Here is a 24215-nt window from a genome sequence, read left to right as displayed (position 1 = left end):
TTGAATTCTGCCAGTGCCTGGGTGATTTTTTTCAATTGTAAATGCTATGTGCATGGACGCGTATGGACATTGTGTGGTCCTAAGGTACTCCGCACCTAAAAAATGAAAGCCGTTCCAGTCAGTGTGAAAGCTGACGGAAGAAGTGCAGAGAAAGTGACTCGCCATAATGGGCTGTACTGCCATTATCCGCTCACTGCCACCACCCAAAGCAAATCATATTTCCCGCCTTCGCAGTGCTCGCATGCCGCCTTCCTGAAACAGCGCCAGGGCAAGTTCTGTTCTTTTTGTGCTTGCTTCTCCTCGCGCACGTGCCGGCAATCCACTACCACTTTTTTTTAACTTACTATCGTAAAAACCAACCCAACTAGCGTTCCTAACTAAATGAACGCGAGCGCTGCCGGTTAATTACATATATTTTGCCTCAAATGTACCTGGAGTTTTCTCTGCGCTAAACAATGGGGAGATATAGGACAAGCGCCAGTGGTTCACGAGTTTGGAACGCTTGTGACTATATAAACCACTTGACTTTTGAAGTCTCTGGATTACGCCACGATGACAGCCACTACAATGGAACACCGTGGGGCTCTACTTGGGTCCAGTGAGCTAGATACAACGACAGGGCGAGCCCCTATAGTGCTCTGCACTTAAAATGGAAAGGTACACTTTAACATGAACATACCATTTCCTTCATGTCAAAGTGTACCCTTTTTATTTTCTGCTGCGTCCCATTTAGTGAACAGTACCCGGTGCAATCCTTTCAAGCAATGTTGCACCAGCCAGCCTGACACCAAGCATTACTTTTAACGTGGTGGGAGGCCTCTGTTGTAGTCCGTATGTCCCACAGCAAGAGAGCATTGGGATGAATTGGCGTAGAACAGGCAGAGGAGGTATGGTGAAACAGCGACTAAAGCTTTGAAACACAGGAAACTGGTATTTCACATTCAAACAGTGTAAACACAGGGCTTCCGTCACAACAGATAGGTCGGAGAGTGTGAGAAATGATTGTGGTGAAAGTCGCATAAAAGGAGGAAAAGGAACGGGGGTTTGGGAATATTCAAAACTTTCAACCATTCAAAGTGAACAGGGCGACATTTCTTTCAGGATAGGGTTAGATAGGAGTGTTCTGAATATTTTCAAAGCATTGTAGAGCTCAGCAGTCACAGTGAGTACCACAGTCACTTGCTTAAGGCCCGCACATTTTTTTTTCTGCAATAAATTGATGCAAAGTTAGTAGGTACAGTAATTGCACCAAACAAAAAAATCTCAATGAAATATTTTACTGAGCACCTACCTTACTGTATTTACACGATTATAAGTCGACTCGAATGTAGGTCGACCCCCACAAAATTGAATCTCTCAAAAAAAAAAAAAAAAATGCGAGTGCCGCCTAGAAAATTGTATTACAAAGAGAAGCTCTACCGTCAACCCACACGGCACCTCTACCCTCCACAAGAGCCGTGCGCTCGCGGTATGCGCGGTATTTGTTAAAAAAGAAAAGCTTTTGTAAAAGCACCCGGAATAACCATGCGCTGTGGGTTGAGCGGAAAGAGCACACCCGCTGTGAGATGACAAACATCGAAGCAACCAGCAGCAGCCACAGCCGCGCGATACCATAACAAACAACATGGCGGCTGATGGAAGCGGCCGCGCGCGATTTACTAACCTCCCACCATCGCGTCGGCGTTGCGCGGGCAACTTTTTCACGCCGGTGTTGATGATTCCGCGCGCGCGGCAGCTTCTGCTGCTTTGAAGTTCTACCATTCTACCTCGGTATGACGCGTGACAAGCGCGGCAGTGGGAGCAGCCTGACGACTTGCCCCAGCCGGCTGGCGCCGCCGATGTTTAGGCTTACCACGGTGGCGGATATTTGATTGGCGCTGTCCCTAGCGGCACGGATAATGCTTTATAGTGCCGTTTTGGACCGCATTATCAGCTCCTTTCCTGCACAAACGTCTTCGTTTGTGCCTTCAGTGATATCTTAAAGAGTGGTTAAAAGCGGTTGCTGGAGCTCAGGCACCTGTTCGCGGCTGGTGACGCCGCCATGTTGCCGCTGCCGATCGCGTAGCGCGCAGCATGCGGGTGGAATTCACGGCAGCGTCAGCGCGGCGCATTTCTGCGAGCAGAAATCGCCCCATGCGGTTCACACTTTAGACCATAACCACGGGAACGAGGGTGCAAAGCTGTCCCCACCTCGTAGCACCCCCAATTTCTCGTTTCTCTTGCCGCTACTAGCGGTAGACGGTTCGACTTCGATTCTAAGTCGACCCCCCAACATTGGATTGTCAAATTTGAAAAAAAAGGGTCGACCTACGATCGTGTAAATACGGTATCTTGCTATCGCTGCTTCATCATTAACCACCGTAAACCACTGCTAAAGTATAAGCTGCTGCCCGAAAAGCCAACAAAAGTTCACAAAAAGGCTCCCTTTCAGCATAGGTTTGCTTCCTAAAATGCATTAATCTGTTGAAAAATGTCTGTTTGTGTTGCTGCGACTCACAGCAACATAAACAGACCGCGAAAGTCTGCAAAAGTCCGTGCCTTTTAGATTGGCATATTTCGAGCCAGCAGCACTTTTCACCATTTGCAATCACTTAAAGGGACACTGAAGTGATATGTAAACATTGCGGGATTACTTGCGCAAATTGTAGTCTGGAGTCGCCAGGCCATGTTTCGACCACCCTGGGCGCGTTTACGCGATTTTATTTAGTAGAAAAATTAATTCGGAAATGCTGTCCTCCTCTCTTTACGCTCGCCCATTTTCTGTGGCGTTTTCGTGTGACGTCGACGAGCTCGCAATTGGCTCCGCTACTGCACGGCTCCCCGGTCTGCAGACAGAGTCAGTCGGCCCAGCATTTCGTCCGCCGGCCGCCGACGGGTCGTCGCAATTCGTTCGCTCAGTTGAAACGAAGCCAGGACACGTTTGTGAATGGAAAAATGTGCCTTTCTTTACTTGGTTAGTTTGTACAGTGTATCTAGCTCCAAGTCAAGGTCGCTTCACACAAGCGCTGCACAAGCGCACATGCGACGCTTCGCTGACTGGTACGCCAGTAGGAAAATATAAGGCCTCTTGAAGGCGGGAGAAGAGTCAGCGAAGTCAATGTAGGTACTAAGGAAATAAAATCAGCTGATATTTTTACCGTAAAGCGTAAAACTAGGGTGCGGGAAGCACTTTTTTGCGCTGGGCGAACAACCACAGCGGTCAGCAGCACGACTACGCATCTGCGAACGCTTTCCCGCCTACGAAATGCAATTGCTAGACGTGAGCTATTGTGGAAACTCGGGCGACGCTTACTGCACGAGCGCAATACAACAAATAGTCACCTAAGCTGCTTGAAATGCCAAAACTAAATAAAAGTGTAAACTGGTTGTACAATATATACCCTATATTACCAAGGCCAGCATAGCCCGGCCCGTGGCCGAGTGGCCTGGGGTGCTAGGTATGTCACCGCAAGTATTTTGCAAGTCACGAGTTCGAATCCCCGCGGGTACTTGCTTTTTTTTTTTTTTTTTTTGTAAGTTAACTTTTTCGTTTTCCGCCAATGTTTTCTACATTGAGTTCACCTTTCTTTGGGCCGCAACGTCCATGGCTTCACGAACTAGTTCGCAGAACGCGCGCAGGCTGGCACTGGCGCGCTAGCGAGTTCTCGTTGGCGTGCTGTTGCCATAAGCACCGACTGCTTGCATGCAGTGGGCACAGGCCAGAATGAACAGACCCTTGGCCTGGTGCGAACACGCTTTTTACGATACAGGCATGAGGGAGGCAAGCTCGAAATATGGGGGAAAAGCGCATGACATTTGGGCGTCTACGGGTACGCGGAGGGCGTTCATGCACTGCGTAGGTCTCATCTAGTGAATGCTACGATTGCAAGCCGTCCTGGGAGGCTTATCTTTATGCATTTTTACAGCTGACAACATTGCAGAAGCGCGGTACGATGATTACTGAGTTATTGTGAATGCCCATCCAACAACGCCACCGGTTGTGTTTTACAGAACCGAAACCGAAACTTGTTTGGTTGCTCACCTTGGGCATCGTCCAATCATGGTGCCCGCTCCTCCTAACGTCACAGCTTTAGTTGGTGCGGCCGCCGCAAACCGCGCATGGTAGTTTTTCTTCTTTCGCGCTTTGTAAAATAATTACCGATTTGTCAACCGGCTAAACGATGAAAAGTGTGCTAATTTGAGCCAGTCTACGCAGTGCAAGCAAAAACGGGAGCTTGACAAATTCACTTCAGTGTCCCTTTAAACAAGTCAAGTTATCCACGCCCTCTTGAACTCGCCCCTTAATATAGTGTCATTTGTATAAAAAAAAACGCACAAGAATAGGCGTTCATTTAGTGCCCCTAAATGCTGTTTGAATTGCATTGCGTGTCACGTGGGACTGCATAGTGAGTGTGCCACTGTGCCCTGTTGTTGCTTTGACAGCTTTGCAGCATTGTGGACTGAATGGCCACACCGTTTCCTTGAACTGTTTGCCCCATTAATCCGACTGGGAAGCATGTCTACAAGTTTGCCTGCCATTTAAACAATCTTGCCTTTAGGTTTGTCTTGAAACGGAAGGAGTCGGGGGTTCAAGTCCCTTACAAATGGGAGCAAACTGCGTATTTAGGACTTCTTGCCGTTGTGACGCAAGTGCGTTGCTTCAGAGGAGCTGCCGCCTTGCAGGATTTGTGCAACATTGCTTGTACAGTCGAATCTCGCTACAGCGAAATTGATGGGACGTGTGAAGAATTTGGTTGAAGGGGGAGGCGAAATCTGCCCCAACACACCACGGAAGGGCAAGAAAATAGCCCCGTCTATTATCGGCATCATTGACAGCATAATGCAATGTTTAGAAAAAGGAGTGATGTGCAGTTGCGCCATGTTTATTCGGATAGCAAACGTACCAATGGTTATCTGTTTTTTACCTGCACATACACGAGCGCATTAGGCGGGGGGCAGGGGGGGGGAGGGGTGTTGAACAAATGCAGTCTCAAAACATAATACTGCACAACAGGGCGTACCTACCGAGCTGATTACTTGCAGATAGCTGCTGGGCCGTCGGAACCCCCCTCTCCCTTGTGGCAGTCAGGAGAGGCACCGTGATCTTATGCTCCTGGAGTTATCCTCTCTCTATGCACTGCGGCAACTGACCTTGGCAGGAAAGCCGCGTGCACTTGCATTTATCGCCAGCAAGCACTCGTGACTAAGATAGGATGATGCGGGTTCAAGACTAAACACGAAAACATTATTTTCGCTTTTGACTTTGAAGAACTGTAGAAGAAAACCTGCAGTGGCAGCTACTCACAGCGCATACACGACGGCACTGCGCCAGCAGCAGAGCGCGTTTGCACGATTTCAACAGGATATGGATTCGCTGTAGCTCCAGCTTGGCAAACCAGGCCTGCGCCTCATGTAAATACGGCGAGCCACATCGTTATCACCAACAAACAAGGGCATCCATCTATGAGTTTGTTTTTGTTCATCGGTGGTAGTGTAGGCACGTGGCTACTGTCTTCGGACAATCTAAGCGCCTTGAAAGTATAAAAATTGCAGACAGCTGGCATAATGCTTATTTTATTGTAAAATAATTGTTCAAACCCAGCCCCAATCAGCAAAAATTTTGTTGAAGCGGACTTCGTTGTAACGGGATTAGACGGTATCCCATTTTAGCATGTCTGACGAGAAGTGATTTTTGTATTGCGCGGTGCTCGGATAGGTGTGCCTGCTTCCAGATGCTAATCGGACTGTGTGTGTCACCTACGGTCATGGAGGCTGCTTTTCTTGGTTCAGAGCCGTGTACTGTCCATCCCAGGGTGTGATTACAAAGTTTGCAGATGTACCTGTACAGGGAAAGCTGGCTGAATCTTGGGCATTAAGTCCTGTTGTTGTTTCGTTGTGGGTTCTGATACAGAACACTGGACTTCGGTTATATGGGGTTAACTGGGTTTATTGTAAAGTAGGAAGAGAAAGTGTATACAAGCGACTACATGGCTCCAGCACCGAAGAGAAAGTGAAGTGGCGGACAGGGCGTGGGCGTAACTCGATGCTGTCGTCTTCTCAAGGTTCACCGCGCTCCGCCGCTGGGAGGTAGAGAGGAATCAAACTCGTGGGGCCTCGTGTTGGGGGCTGTTCCCGCCAGCGGCTTTCATACACCGTGGGTTGGTTCCCACCGTGCACGCTCTTGGGTTGACTGCGTGGCGCCATCTGTTAGTTCCTCACGTAACAGTTGTAGTCCCTGTTTGAGCAATTGTGTGCATGCTGTGGTTTAGGTGTGACCGTTTATTGCGTCAGAGGATGGCTCAAAGAATAATTGTTCTTTCAACATGGCCTGGGTACTGCTCTGCTGTAAGGAGTGTTGTGCTGCGAAAAAGTATTAGGACTTTCTTTTAGGGGCCAAGCCCCTTAGCGGCTGGGGCTGTTGGTGTCTCCTGTCGTCGTTGTCGTCATAAGCGTCGTCTCATGTAGTCACAGTACTCAAACACCGGGACACTTGTTTACGCCTTGCACTAGAACGTAACGTGTACTAGAAAACCACTGGGACACTCATTTACGCATCGCATCGCTGTAGAGAGCTTCGTGCTTGAAAGACACGACACTTTTACAGCAAAGCTGTGTACCTCTACGCCCCAACGGTTTCATCTCCGTTGCCGAAAACGCCAAGGCGCCAAGGATACACTTGTACACTGCGTGGTTCGCCCCTCCCCAGGTTTTACGTTAGTGGAGGTGAACCCGGATTTTTGCTTGTTTTCAGGCTTCAGAGTGCAGTGCACTTCCGTGTTTGCACACCATATGTATGCAGCATTTTTCTGTTGCTAAAATGGGATATGTGGTCAGTTGTAATGTAATCGTAAGCATTTAGTCATCCTTTTAATTGTGCAATCCACCACATTTGATGACGGGTCCACACATGTGTGAAATGAAATGAAACTCAACTCGCAGGGTCAAGCGCACTGACACTGACGGCGATGGAGTTTTGGGGCGAACTCTCTGGCCATTGAGCTTAGGTGATGAACCTCTGGGTTCGGCTAGCGCGCCCCTCGTGTAGAGTAGAAGGGGCACCACAGCAGCCCCCTGTGCAACCCCCCTTCCCCCGGTGCATGCAGGTACGAGTGCAGCCTGTCGGAGTACCTGCGCAGCGGCCTGGCCCTGGAGCCGCGCACGCGCCTGTCGCTCCTCTGCCAGCTGCTGGAGGCCGTGTGCTACCTGCGCCAGTGCGGGGTCGCCCACCGGGACCTCAAGGCTGACAACCTCCTCCTCGACCTCTCCCGGGGTGAGGGGCCAGTTGCCACAGTGACGAGGGGAGCATGCACCCGAGCGACAAAGGCATACGGTTTCATGCTAATGTAGTGGTCTTATTAGAGACTTTTTATTCGGCCGAAACTACAGGCCGGGCATGTCGAACACTTGCGCAACCATGCTAGAGGGAAATCCGGCGCTAGCGTTTTGGTGGGCCGTGCTCCAAACATGACGCCATATAGCATAGGGGAGCATTCCATCGCTGCTTCGCGTGACTCACCAGCTAGCTCAAAAGCTGCCTGAGGCTGCAAATAAAAAAAGAAATATTATTAAAGGGAAAAAACTAGGGGTGTGCGAATATAAATTTTTCTATTTCGAAGCGAATTCGAATAATAAAAACAAAGTTCGAATCAAATCGAATATTTTTCGAATACGAACACTTATTGTTTTTTGTAAAATTAAAATTTGCACCATGTAGAGACACAAAAACTGCAACTTTATTGCACAAAAAATCCCATAAAGTAAAATTAGGAATTACACAATACCACTGCACTCAACAGGTTAAGGTCTGCACTCACTTAAATGTTATCATGGTGGAAGGTTAGCTGCTCGACATTTTCGGCGAGCAGTGACAACCTCCTGCTCATCACGACTTCACCAGATACCGAAAACAGCCGCTCACTTGACACACTAGTGGCTGGTATCGGCAAGTACCTCTTGGCAAACAGAGCCAACAGCGGGTAGCTCTGAGTACCATGCTTAAACCACCACTCGCATGGGTCTTCTTTTCGTCCTAAAGCTTCATCATGGACATATCTCTCAATTGGCGTACGTGGCAGTGAAGACTGCTGCTGGTTGATAAGACTGTCAAAATCCTTCCACAATGCTGATGTGGAAGGAGTCCCTTCTTGAAACGCAGTTTTTGAGGGTATTTTTGGGTTCCTTGTCGAAATTTTGTTTGCTTCTTCCAAAGCCAGGTTTTTAACCCAGTTTGCCATTGAGTCATCCTGATTGTAGACAACCACCTTTAAAGCAAGGATCTAAAAACATTGCCAGGCTTGCTACCTGGTCAAACTTGGTGTCCGTGAAGCGTGTTTTTAGACACTTAGCCAGATTGGCAGCAAACACAGGCTTCCCCCTGCCAGTTGGTCTTGTCCAGGTGCATGAACAGGCAATGCAAAACTGGCACTTGAGCTGAGAGTGTCGGGTAGTGATCAGCACCAACAGTGGTTGTTGCTTCTTCTAATGGCTTCAGAGCTGCAACATACCCACCAGTTTGGTGCCATTCTGAGGCACTAAAACAATCAAGATGCCCATCTTCTGAAGCTAGGTCCATAGTAATAGCATCTCTCAGTTCCAAGAGTTTCGACAACATTGAAAGTTCTCTGTTCCATCGTGTTTCGACGTCTTGAACAACATGCAATGGCTGTTTCTCCATCTTCTTGCGGCAGCAGTTAAGTCTTTCTTGTGCTTTTGGGCTATGCTTATAATGACCAACAATCACTTTAGCTTTCTTGCAGAGTGAAACGAGACCTAAATTCATAACCTTAGCATCACCGATGGCCAACTGCAAAGTGGGAGCAAAGCAAGTCCTTTCATGCCATGACAATCCGCGACTGGCTGCCCTCATGTTGCGTGCATTATCTCTAACAATATAAAAGGGGAAAACAGTCACTGGTACTTCCCAATTGGACACCAGCTGCTCAAGAACTGAGGCAATCCTAGCTGATGTGTGGTTGCCTGGGAAAGGACAAGGGTTCAAGTTATACCTCCGCACCTTGAAAGTCCGATCCATGTTGTGACATGTGAGGCTAATATAGCTCTCATTAGCCCTGGATGTCGAAATGTCGGTTGTGAAGGAAAGCGACTCCAATCCGGGCTGAAAGGCTCTCGCGAACTCCAACTGTACTTTCTTCCTGGTATTGAATGGGCGCTTTCCCTAGCGGCATGGATGATATTTTATAGCACCGTTTTTGCCCACATAATAAGCTCCTTTACTGCACCAGCAACTTCGCGCGTGCCTTGAGCGGCATTTTAGAGAGCCGGTCGCTCTAGCTCCCGACACCACTTTGCGGCTGAAGCCGACGCCATGTTGCTGCCGCCGGCCACGCACAGCAGCGCAGCGCAGCGGGTGGTTCCGCGGCAGCGTCAGCGCGCCTTGTGGTGCGTTGGCGGCGCGTTTTCGGGAGCAGAAAACACTCCATGTGGTTCACGCTTTACAATGGATTCGGACGAGCGGGTGGACCGATCGGCGCGATGTTTTTCACCGGTACAATGCTTCTTTCTAGGTGATTTTTCTTTCGCGGTGTTAACGTCATTCGGCGTTGGCCACTCATTCATTTAGATTGTTTCTTTTAGAATAATCTCTGCACTTCGTTGCGATGGCATGCCCGAGCCCGTACACATTGCCGCGCGCTGATAACTACGAATACACACCGATACAGTCTGCGAAAACACGTACCGTTCGCCATGTATATGCTTCGCGACTTTGCTGTTGAGACACGTTTTGAATTTTTGTTTTGTTTTGGATGGTTCGAATATTTCGAACAATAAAAGGGTCGCTCGAATCAAATTGAATACCAAAAAATTCAAATAGAATATTCGAAGTTTCGAATATTCGCACACCCGTAAAAAAAACCTAAAGTTGTTTTATCTGTGCAATAGTGGAACTCAAAAAAATTATTTAGGATTATTTAGACCTCCCTGTAAGATGAACAAAAAAGAAGAAATGTTACCCTTCATGTAATTTTGGCCTCCGGGCCGAGAAGAAGCCTTGTCCAAGCCAAGTAGGTGAGGCATATTGCCGGCTGTGGCTACAGCCGTGACAGCGCACAGTTGCAGTGACAGATTGTTTTGTAGTTTGTATTGCTATGAAACTCTATGGATAAAAAGGAGAGGCTGTTGTGTAGTTTTAATGGGAGACATAAAACAGCGTCATTTATTTTTAAGTAAACTGTGTGAAACTTGTCAGTCTTGCTGCTTTTTTCCCCCCGATGGCATTATATTTTGAGTCAGTCAATTGGTTCCCAACATAGCTAAAGATAATTATCAATTTTTTTGGAGCAAAAATATACAAAGCAGCATTAATTGTAAAACTCTAACCTTTATTATTTCTAATACTATGAAACCTGGAGAATGCACTTTAGGAAGCGGTTTTTTGGTGAATCTCTTTGAACCAATATTGCAGCTTTGGTGTTTGAAATGAGCATTTGAAATGGTTCCCTGCCACTGGTACCACCAAAGTTTAATGGGCTGTAAAATTAGTTCCAAGCGATGCATTGTAAAGGGGTAGGACAAGGTGCTGTTATGATAATGAAATTCTACACTGGTATTGTCGTGGAAAAAGTCAATGCCTCCTCATGACTACAGTCAAATCTCAGTACAACGAACACCACATTAACGAACTTTTCAGATTAACGTGCATTCAAGAAATCCCACGCCGACTGCTTATAGTTTTAATGTAAAATTATTTCACTACTAAGTACTTCAGAATAGCGACCTTTTCAATAACGATCGTTTTATTTAGTTGCGTGCCATGTTAACAACGCCTCAGTACTACGAACACATATTTGCAAGGCCGGAGGTTTTTAAGCAATCGCAGGCAACCGGAGCCATATGCTATCAGAAGACACTGCAAAGCACAGCACAGAAGAGGACGTCTTGCAACTTGCTCCGCAGAATGCGCGAGCCGATACAACAGAGAGAAAAAAGAAGGTGAGGACAAGAAAAAAAAATGAAGCATGGGTAGCCTCCTCCGTCCAGAAAGCCTCTGCCCGTGCTATTCGCGCCCTACCCGAAGTTTTTCTACCTTCCGCCACTGCTCGGGTGGCTTGCTGGACCTTCACGGACATCAGCGGAGCTTACAACAGAGGCCATTCTCTAGACCGTGGGCATTCAGGATGAAGAAGGCAGCGAGGAGGGCATGAGTGACGATGCCTCTGAGCGTTCCGCGGCAGCACTCAAAGACTGCGGCGAGTACGTGACGACTGCGGATGTGCTGGACAGCATACGAAAGCTCCGCACATTTCCGGGGAAAAACCGCACGGCTACTGAGTCAGTCAACAGGAATGTGGAAGAGTTGGAGTCCCTCGTGCTAGGAAGCTTGTGCTGCACGCACCAGAAGAAAATTGCCAACTGCTTTAAATAAACGGGCACTGTTTCATGATCACTTGTGCATTTTGTGTAAAAAAATGACTTCAAGGATGCACTGCTCTACAGATAGGTCATCTTAGGCATTGAAATATTCTTTGCTGTCTTAAATTTTTCGATTTCCGCTACAACGACCTTTCAGAATAACGAGCAATTTTCCGCGGCCCCCTGAAGTTCGTTATATCGAGATTTCACTGTAGTACTGTGATGGGGATTGTGCCCACCATAGAGTGTGGAAAAACATCTGGCTGCGGGTACACGAAAAAGCGAAGCAAGAGGATGTGGCACACGAGATGCCAAGGAGTGACATTGTAAAGTGGAAGTGTGATCCCGCAGACTTGTAGGAGTTGTAGCTTTATGGTCTAGTTGGCATTGTTTCTCTGTTTTTTTCCTTCTTTTTTTTCCCCTTTAATTCTGGGTTTCTATATTGCACCAATTTCTTAGGGCGCAGCTGTTAAGTGCCTGTTTGTATGTTGAGTGGCGTCAGTGTGACTGAGGGGGAGAGAGAGTGAACATGGACACCATTCCCATTGTGATGTAACTGGGTATGTTCAGATAAGGACAGCCAAAGTGGTGCCATGACCATTTTTTGTTTGAGATGAAACTTCAATATTGTGTAGAGCATTGTACCTTCACCATGGAACTGGCATTAGTCTAGTGAGAAACACCATCGTTGATTCAATAAAAAAAATATTTAGTACGCGATTGGTCCGGGCTACTTTCCACATTGCTTGGTGTGGCAACTTTGGGGACCCGTAAAACGAAGCGAAATTTTTTCCAAATTTTCTCATTTTTTAAACAAATATTTGCAAACTTTTCTACTCAATTCGTGAAAATTGAGTTTGCAATATTTATATTTCTGGAGAAAATATTTCTCAAACTTAGTAGCGAGAGCAATGCCGTTCAAAAGTGGCACTTCTAAAAAATTTTTTTGCCCACGTCGCCCAAAGGCTAAGCTGTCTAGTTTTTTAGACATGTTTACGAGGGGCTGCTGAACACCTCATACCATTCTCAATGCTCTACAAAAATAATTTATCAAAATACCGCCTCGTGAAATGCGACAAAAAATGAAAAATCGGAAAGAATGTCCACCTTTCGACGTCATTTAAAAAAAATCATGTTTCTCAATTCTCGCGATATTTACACAAAATGGCACTCAATTCCCGAGTATTCTAGAAAGCTAAACATTTGTTGCATTATTTTTGTTCTAACTCGGAAAAATGAGGTCACATTCAACACATTTTTTAATGTCCAATCAACGGTTGAGTAGCAGTTCGCAGGGAAAAAAGACAAAGAATTATGGCGGTGTTTTTACATTTTAGAAAAATAAAGTGCCTAATATAAAGAAAACTGATCATAGTATTCATAATTACCCATTGTTCAACTTGTTAGTTGCGGTAGGCATTAAAATAATTGTGAGGTTTCTGAGCTTGTTTCTCCCACCAGCGGAAGGCTACGATTTTATTTCTTTATCGCCTTGCCCTAGCTGTGTCATAAACCCATATGTTTGATTTCTGACGCTGCTTAATCGCACATTATTGGCAATTTGCCCCATTTATAAGGAAGTAACCTCGCTGCTGGCACTGAGAGTATTTGACATGCGTTCGTCATAGTCAAATGTGTATTTCCATTCTACCTGGTACATGCGAAGCGCTAACTGCAAAACAACTTTGTCTTCCCAACTGTCCGCCTTTCAGGCTCCCGGGGATAATAAATAGATGTGCTTCTTAAACATTTTTTCAGCTGTTGGAACATTTTGTTTTTAGCTGTTGGAAACCTTTTATCCCACTACAAAATCTCAACACACCCAACTTCAAAAAGGCATTCACCATTCTGTGGAGTCCCTTCATTGTGAGGTATTTGTTAACGAAGGAACAAGGACGTCCGAAGCGGCAAGGTGCGCCAGAATGAACGATGGTGGAAGCAAAGAGAGCAGAAGGAGTAAAGTGGAAATGAAAGTACCACTGTAGTTTTGGAAGCATCGAAAGGCTATGGAATAGAGGAGGCATACACACCCTCGCAAAAATTCTTATACAAAAACAGATAGCTGTATAAGGTTATTGCCACTAATTAGTGTGTATTAGTCTGATGGGTCTAGTGGTGTCTATTAGTGGCAATAAGCTGATGCAATGCATATTAGTTCTATCAGAACCAGTAGTACGTTGAGACCAAGCAATGAAACATGGCAGCACATTTTTTACTTATTATCCAGGTACACACGCAAATTTCTCTAGATGACAGGGATCTAATTTAACAATGTACAAGTTCGTAACCTAACTAAGATGATGAACACTTTCGTGATTGTGGAATTATCAGTGTTGTTTGGGTACTGTGGGAAATATTTTTTTCCTGGTGCAGAAGATGACTTGAGCTTAAGTGTTAAGTAGGAAATGACAGAGGTGACGGGTACAAGATGGGTCGCACAGCAGCCGGGTTCATGCTTGCCAAAGTTATGCGGGCGTTAGACATACCTCCAGCACTTCTTGATGACATGATGCACACGCGTTTGATGTAGAACAACGCTACACCTCTAGCAACGCCTCTAGCAGTCTTCTTCATGAGTGTACACGTTCTACCGCACTTAGTTGTCGTCGCCTTTTTGCTTACCAAACGAAAAGCACGGCATGGCTTGGCTGGACTTTGCCGCGCAGGCTTGCCAGCTTTGTAAGATTTCTTGCCCTTCTTGTGGATTCACAGCACTCTCGGTTCCCTCAGCTCTCTGAAAATGCAAATGTGTAGGGATGGGCGAAATATTCGGTGTTGCCGAGTGTTCGATCGAATTGCCCTCGGTTCATTATTCGTTTCGATCCCAATGCAGCTATTCCATACTTTCAAATACTTCTGAATAGGCAGCCAAAGACAAGCTTTTCGGTCAAGCCTTCCGACGTGTCATACCAGGATTGTGGCAAGAACCCAGCAAGGGGGAATTTTCTATCACCAGTGTCAAGTTACTACGCCTTGCCTAGAGATTTGACGAGCTCTGCGCCGCCATCACTGCCAACCAGTCATGGGCACGTTACCGAAAAAAAGTAACAGTGTTACAGTTACAGTTACCTAACCAAAAAAAGTAACTCTGTTAGAGTTACAGTTACGAATTTTCCAAAAGTAACTAGTTACAGTTACAGTTACTGCAAAAAAGTAACGTCGTTACTTTTCCGTTACTGTATAAAACTAAGTAATAGCTAAAAAGATTTGGCTTATTTAATAGAAACGTACAAAGGCATGCAGGTAGTAAAAATTACACGTAGTAAAGCTATACACGAGGGGACCTAAAATGATGCACTCATGCCCAAACAATCGTTGTTTACGGCTCACTTTTTTTATTACGGAAGTTTTGCTATCCATCATAAGGAACTTTATTTTTTGGTTGCTGCACTTTTGCTGGAAGAAATTTATTTGCAAACATCATTGTAGCATAGAATTAGTTGTTTTTTAAAGTTCGAATCAGAGAGGACGAACTGGAGGACAACACAGCCGAAACAATCTTTCAATGTCAACTTAATTTATTTTCGCCTACAATGCCGTCTCTTGACCGCCCTGCGCAGTGAGAGAGAATGGAAAAAAGGGGGCGGAGGTGGCGGATCGACGGAAGGCCCTCGTAGGAAAGGGGAAACGGGCGTGGGAGTACATCGGTTCTCGAGGTGTTTTTGAAGGATACTAAAAAAAAAGCGCTTCGTTGACTTTTTATTTCGTACTTGTGGTCGGAGACGAAGACCAATTTGAGCCATTGCCGAAGCGGCGTTTGTCCGGGGGCCCTCGGAGTCGTTCTCCCGCCCCAACCCGCAGCCGCCCCCATCCCCGGAATGAGACAAGATATTTCCAAAGGGAATAGAAACTGAAACGAACGCTTTACTGTTTTCGTCCTCCCCTTCCTCTCCTCACCCCCCCCCCCCCCCCTCCGCCGTCCTCACAAAAGCGGATTTTGCGTCCCGACCGGAAAAAACTGCTCTCACAATCCCAGCCTTCCACAGCACTCACGTCTCCGATCCCAGGAACCGCTCCCTTCGTTTGCTTTGAGGCGTAGGCCGAACGAAGCTCACCCAAGTATTCCTTGCACCCAACATTCAAAAGCAGATGTAGCTACTGTTTTCGTTTCGGCCACAGCCCTCGAAACGAAGTCGGGAGGCTTCCCAAGAACATTTCTTCGTGCAGTGGCACTGTGGTCAGACTTCTGCCGGCCAAGATGTGGTTGGTGTGAGGGCACTCGGGGGCCACCATCGTTGGGGTCGTCGTATGTGTGGAGGGGCATGAAATTTATTACTTCCTAGACCTCGTTCGAGCACTTGGTACAGCTCGATGGAGCCCCTAGACCAGGGGTCCCAAACGTGTGGTCCCAAATACGGCCAGGGGTCTCTAAAGCGAACAATGGTCGCAAGCAACTGCGACTTGTCAATCGGACACTCTACAATGCGCACAGGGCTGGACGAGCGTGAGGCCACCGAGAGACTCCCCGCGGCGTTTTATGACCCTGCAAACGGGGCTGCACATCGCTAATGAGAAAGCGACGCCCTGACCGGAGTTTTCCAGGCTTCCGCAAAAGTGAAAAGGTTTCAGTGCATTGTGCGGCGTTTGTGGGTGTTTGTTTTCCTGTTCGCCTTTGTGTCAAACACTTTTACTGCCCTCCAGATGTGGCGAAAATGCATCCACGTGCGCTAGGCGCGTGTCGCAGCGCTATTTATGGCCTGGGTGAGAGCGATGTCACGCTGCTGAGGAAACTACTGCAGCTTAGACTCAGAAACTTCGAGCCCTTAGTAGACCGCGTGGGACACGACGCACACGTGCACGCCTAAACATTTCTAGTCCAGATGTTTTTCACCCACGAGAAGGGAGTGAGCTGGCATAGTTGCAGACGAAGGTTCTGCAGAAGAAAGGCCGAAAAAGGGAAATGGGCAAACTGTACACCGGTCGTTAATGAGTGTTGCCATTGGATAATTTTTTATAGAAATAAAGTAACTGTAACGATATTTCTTGTTACAGTTACTCAACAAAAAAGTAACAGTAATATCGTTACAGTTACAAGTTCCTCTAACTTAAAAGTAACTAGTTACAGTTACAAGTTACTGAAAAAAGTAACTAGTTACCGGTAACGCGTTACTAGTAACTAGTTACTGCCCAAGACTGCTGCCAACATAGCAGTAACCAAGCCAGTGCACTTGCCAATTCGATGCGGAAGGAGTGGAACAGCGTTCAAAATGGCGGCCTGTATTTTGCCATGGATACTACAGGAGTGTTGTAAGCTGGACTAGTTGGTACTGTTCCATATTCGCTAACAGTGCAAAAACTGGACAGAAACATGAAAGGGGAGGACACAAACAAGTGCTGTTTTTTTTTGTTTTTGTGCTGTTAGCCATCACAGGTAGTACTGGCTATTCATGACCGCAAGAGGGCTTTTTTTTTTTTTTTTTTTAGTGGAACTTCCAGGTAGCGCTGAAAGCTCTGGAGGCAACTACTGATTGCTCTTGAATGTAAATCTTTTAATCTAAGTGCAGCATCACTTCTGTATTTACATTTTTTTTTTGTTATCTGCTTAGAATTGAGTAAATTAGTCTAGCAAATATGGCAGCTCATTGCGTGAGCTGTGACAGACAAGTGACAGACTACTTGGGCACCCCTGTGGCCCCATGGTCTGAAAACTCTCTAGAGTTGTTGAAGAGCCATGGCAGCTGGCTTTGCAGATAAACCACACGACGCGAAGGTGCCTTTTTTTTTTGTTGCGCCTCTTATCTCCTTGGAACTGGGCAAAACCCTCTCTTGTGCTTTTCTTCTCACGTCCTGATAAAGTTGGTTTCAAGCTGACCCAGTCAACGCTCAATCAACGCCCAGTCAACAGTTGCAAGCCGGATAAGAAAGCCCAGCTTCCGACCGGGGTAGTTTCAGGCTTTCTAGTCAAATAATGGGCGAAGTTGATCTTTATTTTACGGTAATTTTGCTTTTTTCATTCTGTATGAGGCTTGCAAAAGACTGCAATCTTGTCTAGCTTCTTACTTCTAGAGAAAACATGATAAAGCTTTCGTAGCAAAAAGGTGTTGACGCTGCACACTAACAAAGCTCACAGTGCGTGTTTTGTGTGGTTCAATTTTAATCTCAAGTGTGCTCTTTGCGGAACTTTAAAGTTATTGTGCGTGTGGTGCAAGTGTTTTGAATGAAAAATGTACACATTTTTCATTGAATGAAAAATGTAAACAAGGGACCCGTAATCAGGCTCATGTAAAGTGAGGATGCTTCCAACATGCTATGAGAGGGTTTGTAAATCCAGCTAATTATTGATGTTTTGGGTTGCCCCACATGCCAAGTTTTCTTTTTCTTTGTAGAACTGACACAAAAGTTCATGAAACTGCAACAGTTACAACTTGATTTTTATGCAGTGTAGATTTCCATATAAAACAATTTTTGGCAATTGTTTTAATCATACACTTCTCAGGACTTATGGTGCTACCCTAATTACACTAACACACTGGAGCTTTTGTAGTTGAGGTCACCGCACGAGATGATAGTTGTCCCACATAAAAATAAATACTGTCAATAAAGCTAAAAGCAGCGGGATAGCTGCTTTGTGTTTGTTTCGCACCAGAGGAAAATTTCACTAATCCTTCTAGATGAGCCTCTTGTTTTAGGGGCGAGGCCCTGCAGGGGCTGGGACTGTTGGTGTCTACTGTCGTCGTCATCGTAATCGTCGTCTCATGTAGTCATGGTACTAAAATACCGGGGCACTCATGTACACCTCATGCCAGAGAGCTTCGTGCTTCAAAGACACGAGAACTTTTACAGCAAAGCTGTGAACCTGTATCCCCCAACCGTTTCATCTGTTGGCAAAAACGCCAGGGCACCGAGAAAACAGTTATACACTGCGCGCTTTGCCTGCCACCAGGTTTCACGTTAGTGGAGATGGTCCGTTTTTTTTTCTACGGGCCCTTTGTGGAGGCGTGCTTGCGAAATTGTCAATTTCAGCTTCCTCATTGAAATTCCCAGACTATCCTGAAAGAGACTGCCCCGCTGTCTGTCCACGCGCAGGCGTGCGGAGCCCTCGGCTGGTGGTGTCCGACTTTGGGAGCTGCCTGGCTGAAGGCAGCCTGCAGCTGCCCTTCCCCTCGGAGGAGATCAACCGCGGGGGAAATGCCGCCCTCATGCCGCCCGAGGTGAGATGCCCTTGTTTAGGGGCTCCCCTAATCTTCCCAAACCTGGGCCCGCTTGCACGAACACACGTTCTTATTGGCAATCTTATTCACAGTCTAGTCTTATTCACGGACTTCAATAAGACCACGAATAAGATTCGGGCTAGTGCGCTTGCTCGAAAGCACTCGGGCCAGTATACAGAGCGGTCTTATTGAAGACTATAGGGACAGCGGGTACCTAGATGAGCACGAGAGAGGCCCCTAGGGAAAAGCGGGGAATACGCCGCAAAACTGCTTGTTGCCGTCGCCGGCGTGGCGCAAGCGTTTATTTTCAACCATGATTGGATAAATTCAAGAAATGCTGACCATCAGATACCGTATTTGGTCCTTGTGACACATGTGTTACAATGATCCGCCATCCTTGGTACGCCAACCGGGCCTCGGTCGCCCGGCCGCGTAAAACAAAGATCGTCTGCTCGAAGCGTGGGCGCAAGAAACCCACTGGGCTGACGCAAAAAGCAGCAACGTTTGACGTTGTCGCAACACGAGTCATGCGTTTCATCTCACCGTAAATTAGAAAGTTGCGAATTGGCTTCCGGTTCATCGTCGTAGACTCGGATGTAACGAGCACTCCAGCGGCTCACGCCACCTGGAACGGCGACACGTCACACGATCGCAACAACCCGCTGCCTAGCCGGCAGCATGTTAGCGAGGGCTGCCGATGTAAACAATCGCGCTGTAGAATATAGCCGAATGTTGGTATTACGCATGCCGCTTTTACGTGTCGCCTCCGGATCCCATTTGCTCAAGCAGAATGTGCTTCGTAACCGCCACTTTCGAAGAGAAGGATGGAAAGACGCGAGTCTGCGCAGCTTCTCGTTGAAAACGGGATTTTATTTGACGCTCACGGGCAGAGGTACTAGCATTTTGATGTTGCTAGCATTTTGATGATGTGTGTAATTTTGTTGTCACATTGTAGTTCTATTGTGAACGCCTATTTGTTGTTCCTGGGTTAATGGGCATGATTTTATAAAACAATACATTTGTTCCGTCCTTTCCATGCCACCTTTTCGTAGCTACTGTGGTGACAGCCGACATAGCAGACGATCACACATTCATACCGCGCGCTTGGCTGCCCGATGTCTGCTCGGGACTAATATCGGGCCGCAGACTATCACTCGTGCCCATCTTTGTTTGACCTGATGGAGAAAAAAAGCCGCGCTACCCGGAAAAAACAAGCACACGCCCATGGCGCACAGCGAAATTTGAAAACGGGGGTTGGCTGCAGCCATCGGTGCCACTTCAAAGTAGGTAGGCCTTGCGGCTTCCGGCGCCTGCGTTGTCTGTCTCTTTCCACCCTCTCTCCCGACGGTGTTTACAACGGTGTCGATCTCCTCGGATCAGGCATTTATTTGTTCCAAGCAGACGGTCGAACGGCCACCGCTCGGTATCGTCTGGTATCGTTCGCCACTTCTACGGCTACTGCACTCGTTTTTCACGGTATGGAGGTCGATCTTTATGATGAAATGACCGACCACGTCAGCATAAGACTGTGAATAAGACTGCTCGGAGCAGGCTTATTCACAGTCTTGTTGCGTTCTTATTTAGAGTCTTATTCACTGTCTTATAAGTTTCCAGAAAGCGTCTTATAGCCTAGGGAACATAAGACCCCGAATAAGACTGCCAATAAGATTAGTGGCTAAGGCGTTGCGCTGCTGAGCACGAGGTCGCGGGTTCGATTCCCGGCCGCGGCGGCCGCTTTTCTGATGGAGGCGAAAAGCAAAAACGCCCGTGTGTACGAGATTTCGGCGCACGATAAAGATCCCCAGGTGGTCAAAACTAATCCGGAGCCCTCCACTACGGCGCGCCTCATCGCCTGCGTTGCGTCGGCGCGTTAAACCCCTCAATCAATCAATCAATCAATCAATCAATCAGCCAATAAGATTAGACTGCGAATAAGACTGTCTTATTTCGCTTCGAGCAAGCGGGCCCTGCTTCTTTTCACCCACATTACTTTCCTTCATTTCCTTCACTGCTCTGAAAAAAAATTTTAATTTTTAAGTAAACTGTCTGAAACTTCTCAGCCTTGCTGCTTTTCCCCACAAATTTCAAATATGCCATTATTTTTTGAGTCCATCTATTGGTTCCCAAGATTATTAAAGATGATTAGCCATACTTGGAGGACCAATAGGCGGAACAGTGTTGGTCATAGCGCTGTAGTCGTTGCATTTTTCAACACCATGAACACTGGTGAGTGCAGTAATCGAAGCGGTTTCTTGATGCACTGCTTGGAACTAACTTTGGTGGCACCAGTGGTGAGGAACCATTTTGAGTGCCCAAATTGAGCTGTAAAATTAGTTCCAACTGGTGCATCAAGCAACCGCTTCGATTATTGCACTCACCAGTGTCCATAGTGTTTGAAAACGTAAAGACTACAGCGCTATGACCAATACTGTTTTGTCTATTGTTCCTCCACATATGGTAAATAATCTCTAATTATCTTGGAACTTGTTGACTTTCTCAAAAAATAATGGCATATTTGAAATTTATAGGGCAAAAGCAGCAAGGCTTACAGGTTTCACAGAGGTTCCTTAAAAATTAAAAAGTTGTTTTAAGAGTCATCCTTAAGGGGGCACATGGGTCTTTGGGACCAAAAAATTCTAAAAAAAAAAAAAAACATTTTTTAGTTGTCACTTTCCTCTTGATTTGCAGCTCTTCCTCTGAAAAAAATTATACTTGGAACAGTACCAGGAACTTACAAAAGCCATAGGGGCTCGATTTCAACAAAAAAATATTTTACTGAAATTCCCCAGTTCTTTGCCGCAAGTGATGTCACGGTGATAGGAAATTCTCGGGGGGGGGGGGGGGGGGGGGGGGGGGGGGGGGGGTACATCTTAGCATATAGTGCAGCTAGGAAGATCATTTCTTTTGCACTTTGAAGCTGAATGCTTAACCTATCCAATAAGGGAAGCATAGTTTGCATTTTGCATTTCAGTTGTTGCTTAATTAGCGTTATTTTTTAGTTGGTTAGCATGAGTACTTCAAACCTTGAAGTTAGAATTGATGTAAACTTGTATGTGATTGCAAAACAAAAAAACTGCTTCCTACAATTCAGTTTCCACAACTTCTGGTATCTATTCATGCCGGGCTGGTAATTTTTTGTTGAATGGGTTTTTCCCTCTTGTTCTCAAGAACAATCAAGGATGATTTTTAATTACCTCAGAAACCAATTTTCTCACATCAGAACTAATTGAATATTTGAAATTAGCTAAAAAACTGAACAAGCCCATGAAGTTTCATCAAAATTGGTTGGAAAGCGAAAAAAAAAGAAGTGTTTAAGACCAGTGTGCCCTTTTTAAACCTTATTCTGCTCTGAAGTGTGCAGTGAACAGAGTTCAGGAGGAAAATTCAGAGACATTTGTTTATTCTCCAACAGTTTTCTAGTTGGTAAAAAAAAAACAGTTGGGTTCAAATGATTTCATCAACTGGCCTCGCCTACCGCCTTTTTGGAGCCAAATGGTTTGAATGGTCACAGAACTGGCCACAGTTGGTTGCTTCCCAATTGGTTCAGTTGAGTCTGAAAATCCGGGTGGAAGCTTCAATTGCTTCCATGTGAGAAATTTACTATCGCATTCGATTGCAGTTTATTTTTGTCTGGATTGTGTGCATGCTTAAATTAAGAGGATTCGTGGAAGCAAAACGCCTTCTCAAATGCTTTATTAACTACTCTACACCACTGGCGACATCATCCAATACAAGCTTCACTTGAAAACACTACTGTGCACTCGGCCCCTGCTACAACGAATGCTGCTCCACAAAGTTTTTGCTAGACATGGTTTTTCTTCTCAATCAATAGATTTCGTTGGCTTGTGTCATGCAACAAAAATTAGAATTTCTCATTTGTTCGAGAACAAACGAGCAATTCTTTGCAACATCACAAGCAAGCCGAAGTTGTCCTGTAGTGTAGTAAATTTTTTTTCACAAAACAGCGTTTGATGAGATGCTGTCCACTGCTAGAGAGGGCACTACTGTCTGATTGTGGGAACGATGTAGCCAACAGCCATCAAGCCTCTTCCAAGCCGCATCAAGACAAAGCCGCATCCGAAGCCGTAGTTGAACCCCTTTATAAGAGACACGTACCGGGGAGCAGTTTCTGTCTCTTATATCAGATGTCTCTTATAAGCAGGGAACCATTTTTTCACTTACTAATCAGACCCCAGTTCAATGTGGGCACCATATGACTAAAATAAGCTCAAAAGAACGCCACAGCATGTTGCAAAAGATCCATTCTAATTTATGTTTGGCCCCCAGAATTTATGAAACAGTTCCGAATCTTGTTTGCTTCATGACTGTATTTACACTGTATTTTACAACCGATTCTGCAAGCTTTTTTTTTCTTTCCTCGTTTGTGGAAGATGAATCGTACATGTTGAGTTCACAAGCCTGATGAATAGGCAGAGCGCACAGCTTCTTCTGTTGTGGGCTCAGGCTATTCATTATGCTTGCAGGACTCAACATCTGCGATGCTTCTTGATTGGGAGCTATGCGAGTGGGAGAACCCACATGTGCGATCGCACTCCATCCAATAGATGGCAGTAAGCTTCAACCACTTCTGTCAGTTGCATTTCCATTGGCAGGGCTTCTCATCGTCATCTCATAGCTGACTGAATGAACCACTGTGTGTTTGCTGAAGTTATAATAAATAGTGACTGCAGGCGTCTGTCATTCACCTGTGCTTCCAGGATGGAAGCAACTGCAATTAGTGACTGGTGGCAGTGCGTCTGAAGTTAAAATGTCTGTTACAAGCGAGATTATTGATTAAAGTTCAAGGATGACTTGTCCCTTATAACCAATCTTCTACATCCGATGTCTGTTATAAAAGAGGTCGATCTAATGGGAAAGATAGGGCAGCCAACCATGTGGGTCAATAGTGTCTCTTATACCCATTTGTCTCTTACATCAGTGTCTCTTATAACGAGGTTCGGCTAGTGCTTTGGGTTGACATTGTCGCAGGTTACGTTGGAGTAGTTTTGCTTAGTAGTGGCATGGTGCTGTCAAGTAGAAAACTGCATGTAAAAGTTTCCTGAGCAATGGTAAGATAATAAAAATTAGGGATGTCGAAATTGAAGCCACTGCACCGCAGATACTTGGTATGTCTCACATGGTACGCTTTCATGTGTGCATTAACTCTTTCGTTACCACGCCTATTCAAATCGATCACCGGTGATAGATGATTATAATGCCTATTTCAACATGTTGTAGTCGTTTCTCGTACACCTAATGCGGCCAGTGCTTAGTCTAGGCACTGCCCTTTTAGACTCAGTTTAAATTTTCCCACTCCGGCGACGTTGAGACTTTTGACGGCGTTTTTTGCGAGCTGAGGTGTGTGTTTTTGAGGAAGGGGGCGTGGCGGTGCACTTGAGAAAAAAGGATGCAGATCGTGGTTAGGCTGCATTACCATAATATTTTTTTTGTCAAAAGGCTCCTGGCAAGTCAAATACCAAATAATGCGGTCAGCTTTGTAATCCGACGGCGTTGAGAGGTGATAATTACTTGAAAATGGCGCCAGCTATTCACTAATGATCTTTGGTTCGGACAAAGGGCAGCTTTATTCTCCCAAAGCTTATTTCTGATGGTCCCCCGCATGTCTATCAAGTGTGCCTGACATTTTCAAACAGTTTCCAGCAGTTTCAGTTTTGTTTTTGCAGTGCGAAATTCATATATGGCGCTACTACGCAA

General features: G+C 46.0%; 1 protein-coding gene across 1 annotated transcript in view; it reads left to right on the top strand.

Moving 5' to 3' along the window:
* Nucleotides 1–24215, top strand: part of Pink1 (PTEN-induced putative kinase 1) — a 67952-nt gene that overhangs the window by 28603 nt on the left and 15134 nt on the right. Inside the window, exons 8-9 of the mRNA XM_077695377.1 lie at nucleotides 7083–7249; nucleotides 18376–18500. Of these exons, the coding sequence (XP_077551503.1) occupies nucleotides 7083–7249; nucleotides 18376–18500 (292 nt within the window). The remainder of the gene's footprint in view (nucleotides 1–7082; nucleotides 7250–18375; nucleotides 18501–24215) is intronic.

The sequence above is a fragment of the Haemaphysalis longicornis genome, unplaced genomic scaffold (assembly GCF_048455015.1).
Source record: "Haemaphysalis longicornis isolate Haplotype H1 unplaced genomic scaffold, Haemaphysalis longicornis Haplotype H1 scaffold_14, whole genome shotgun sequence".
Classification (NCBI taxonomy): domain Eukaryota; kingdom Metazoa; phylum Arthropoda; class Arachnida; order Ixodida; family Ixodidae; genus Haemaphysalis; species Haemaphysalis longicornis.
This window is presented reverse-complemented; position numbering and strand designations above follow the sequence as displayed.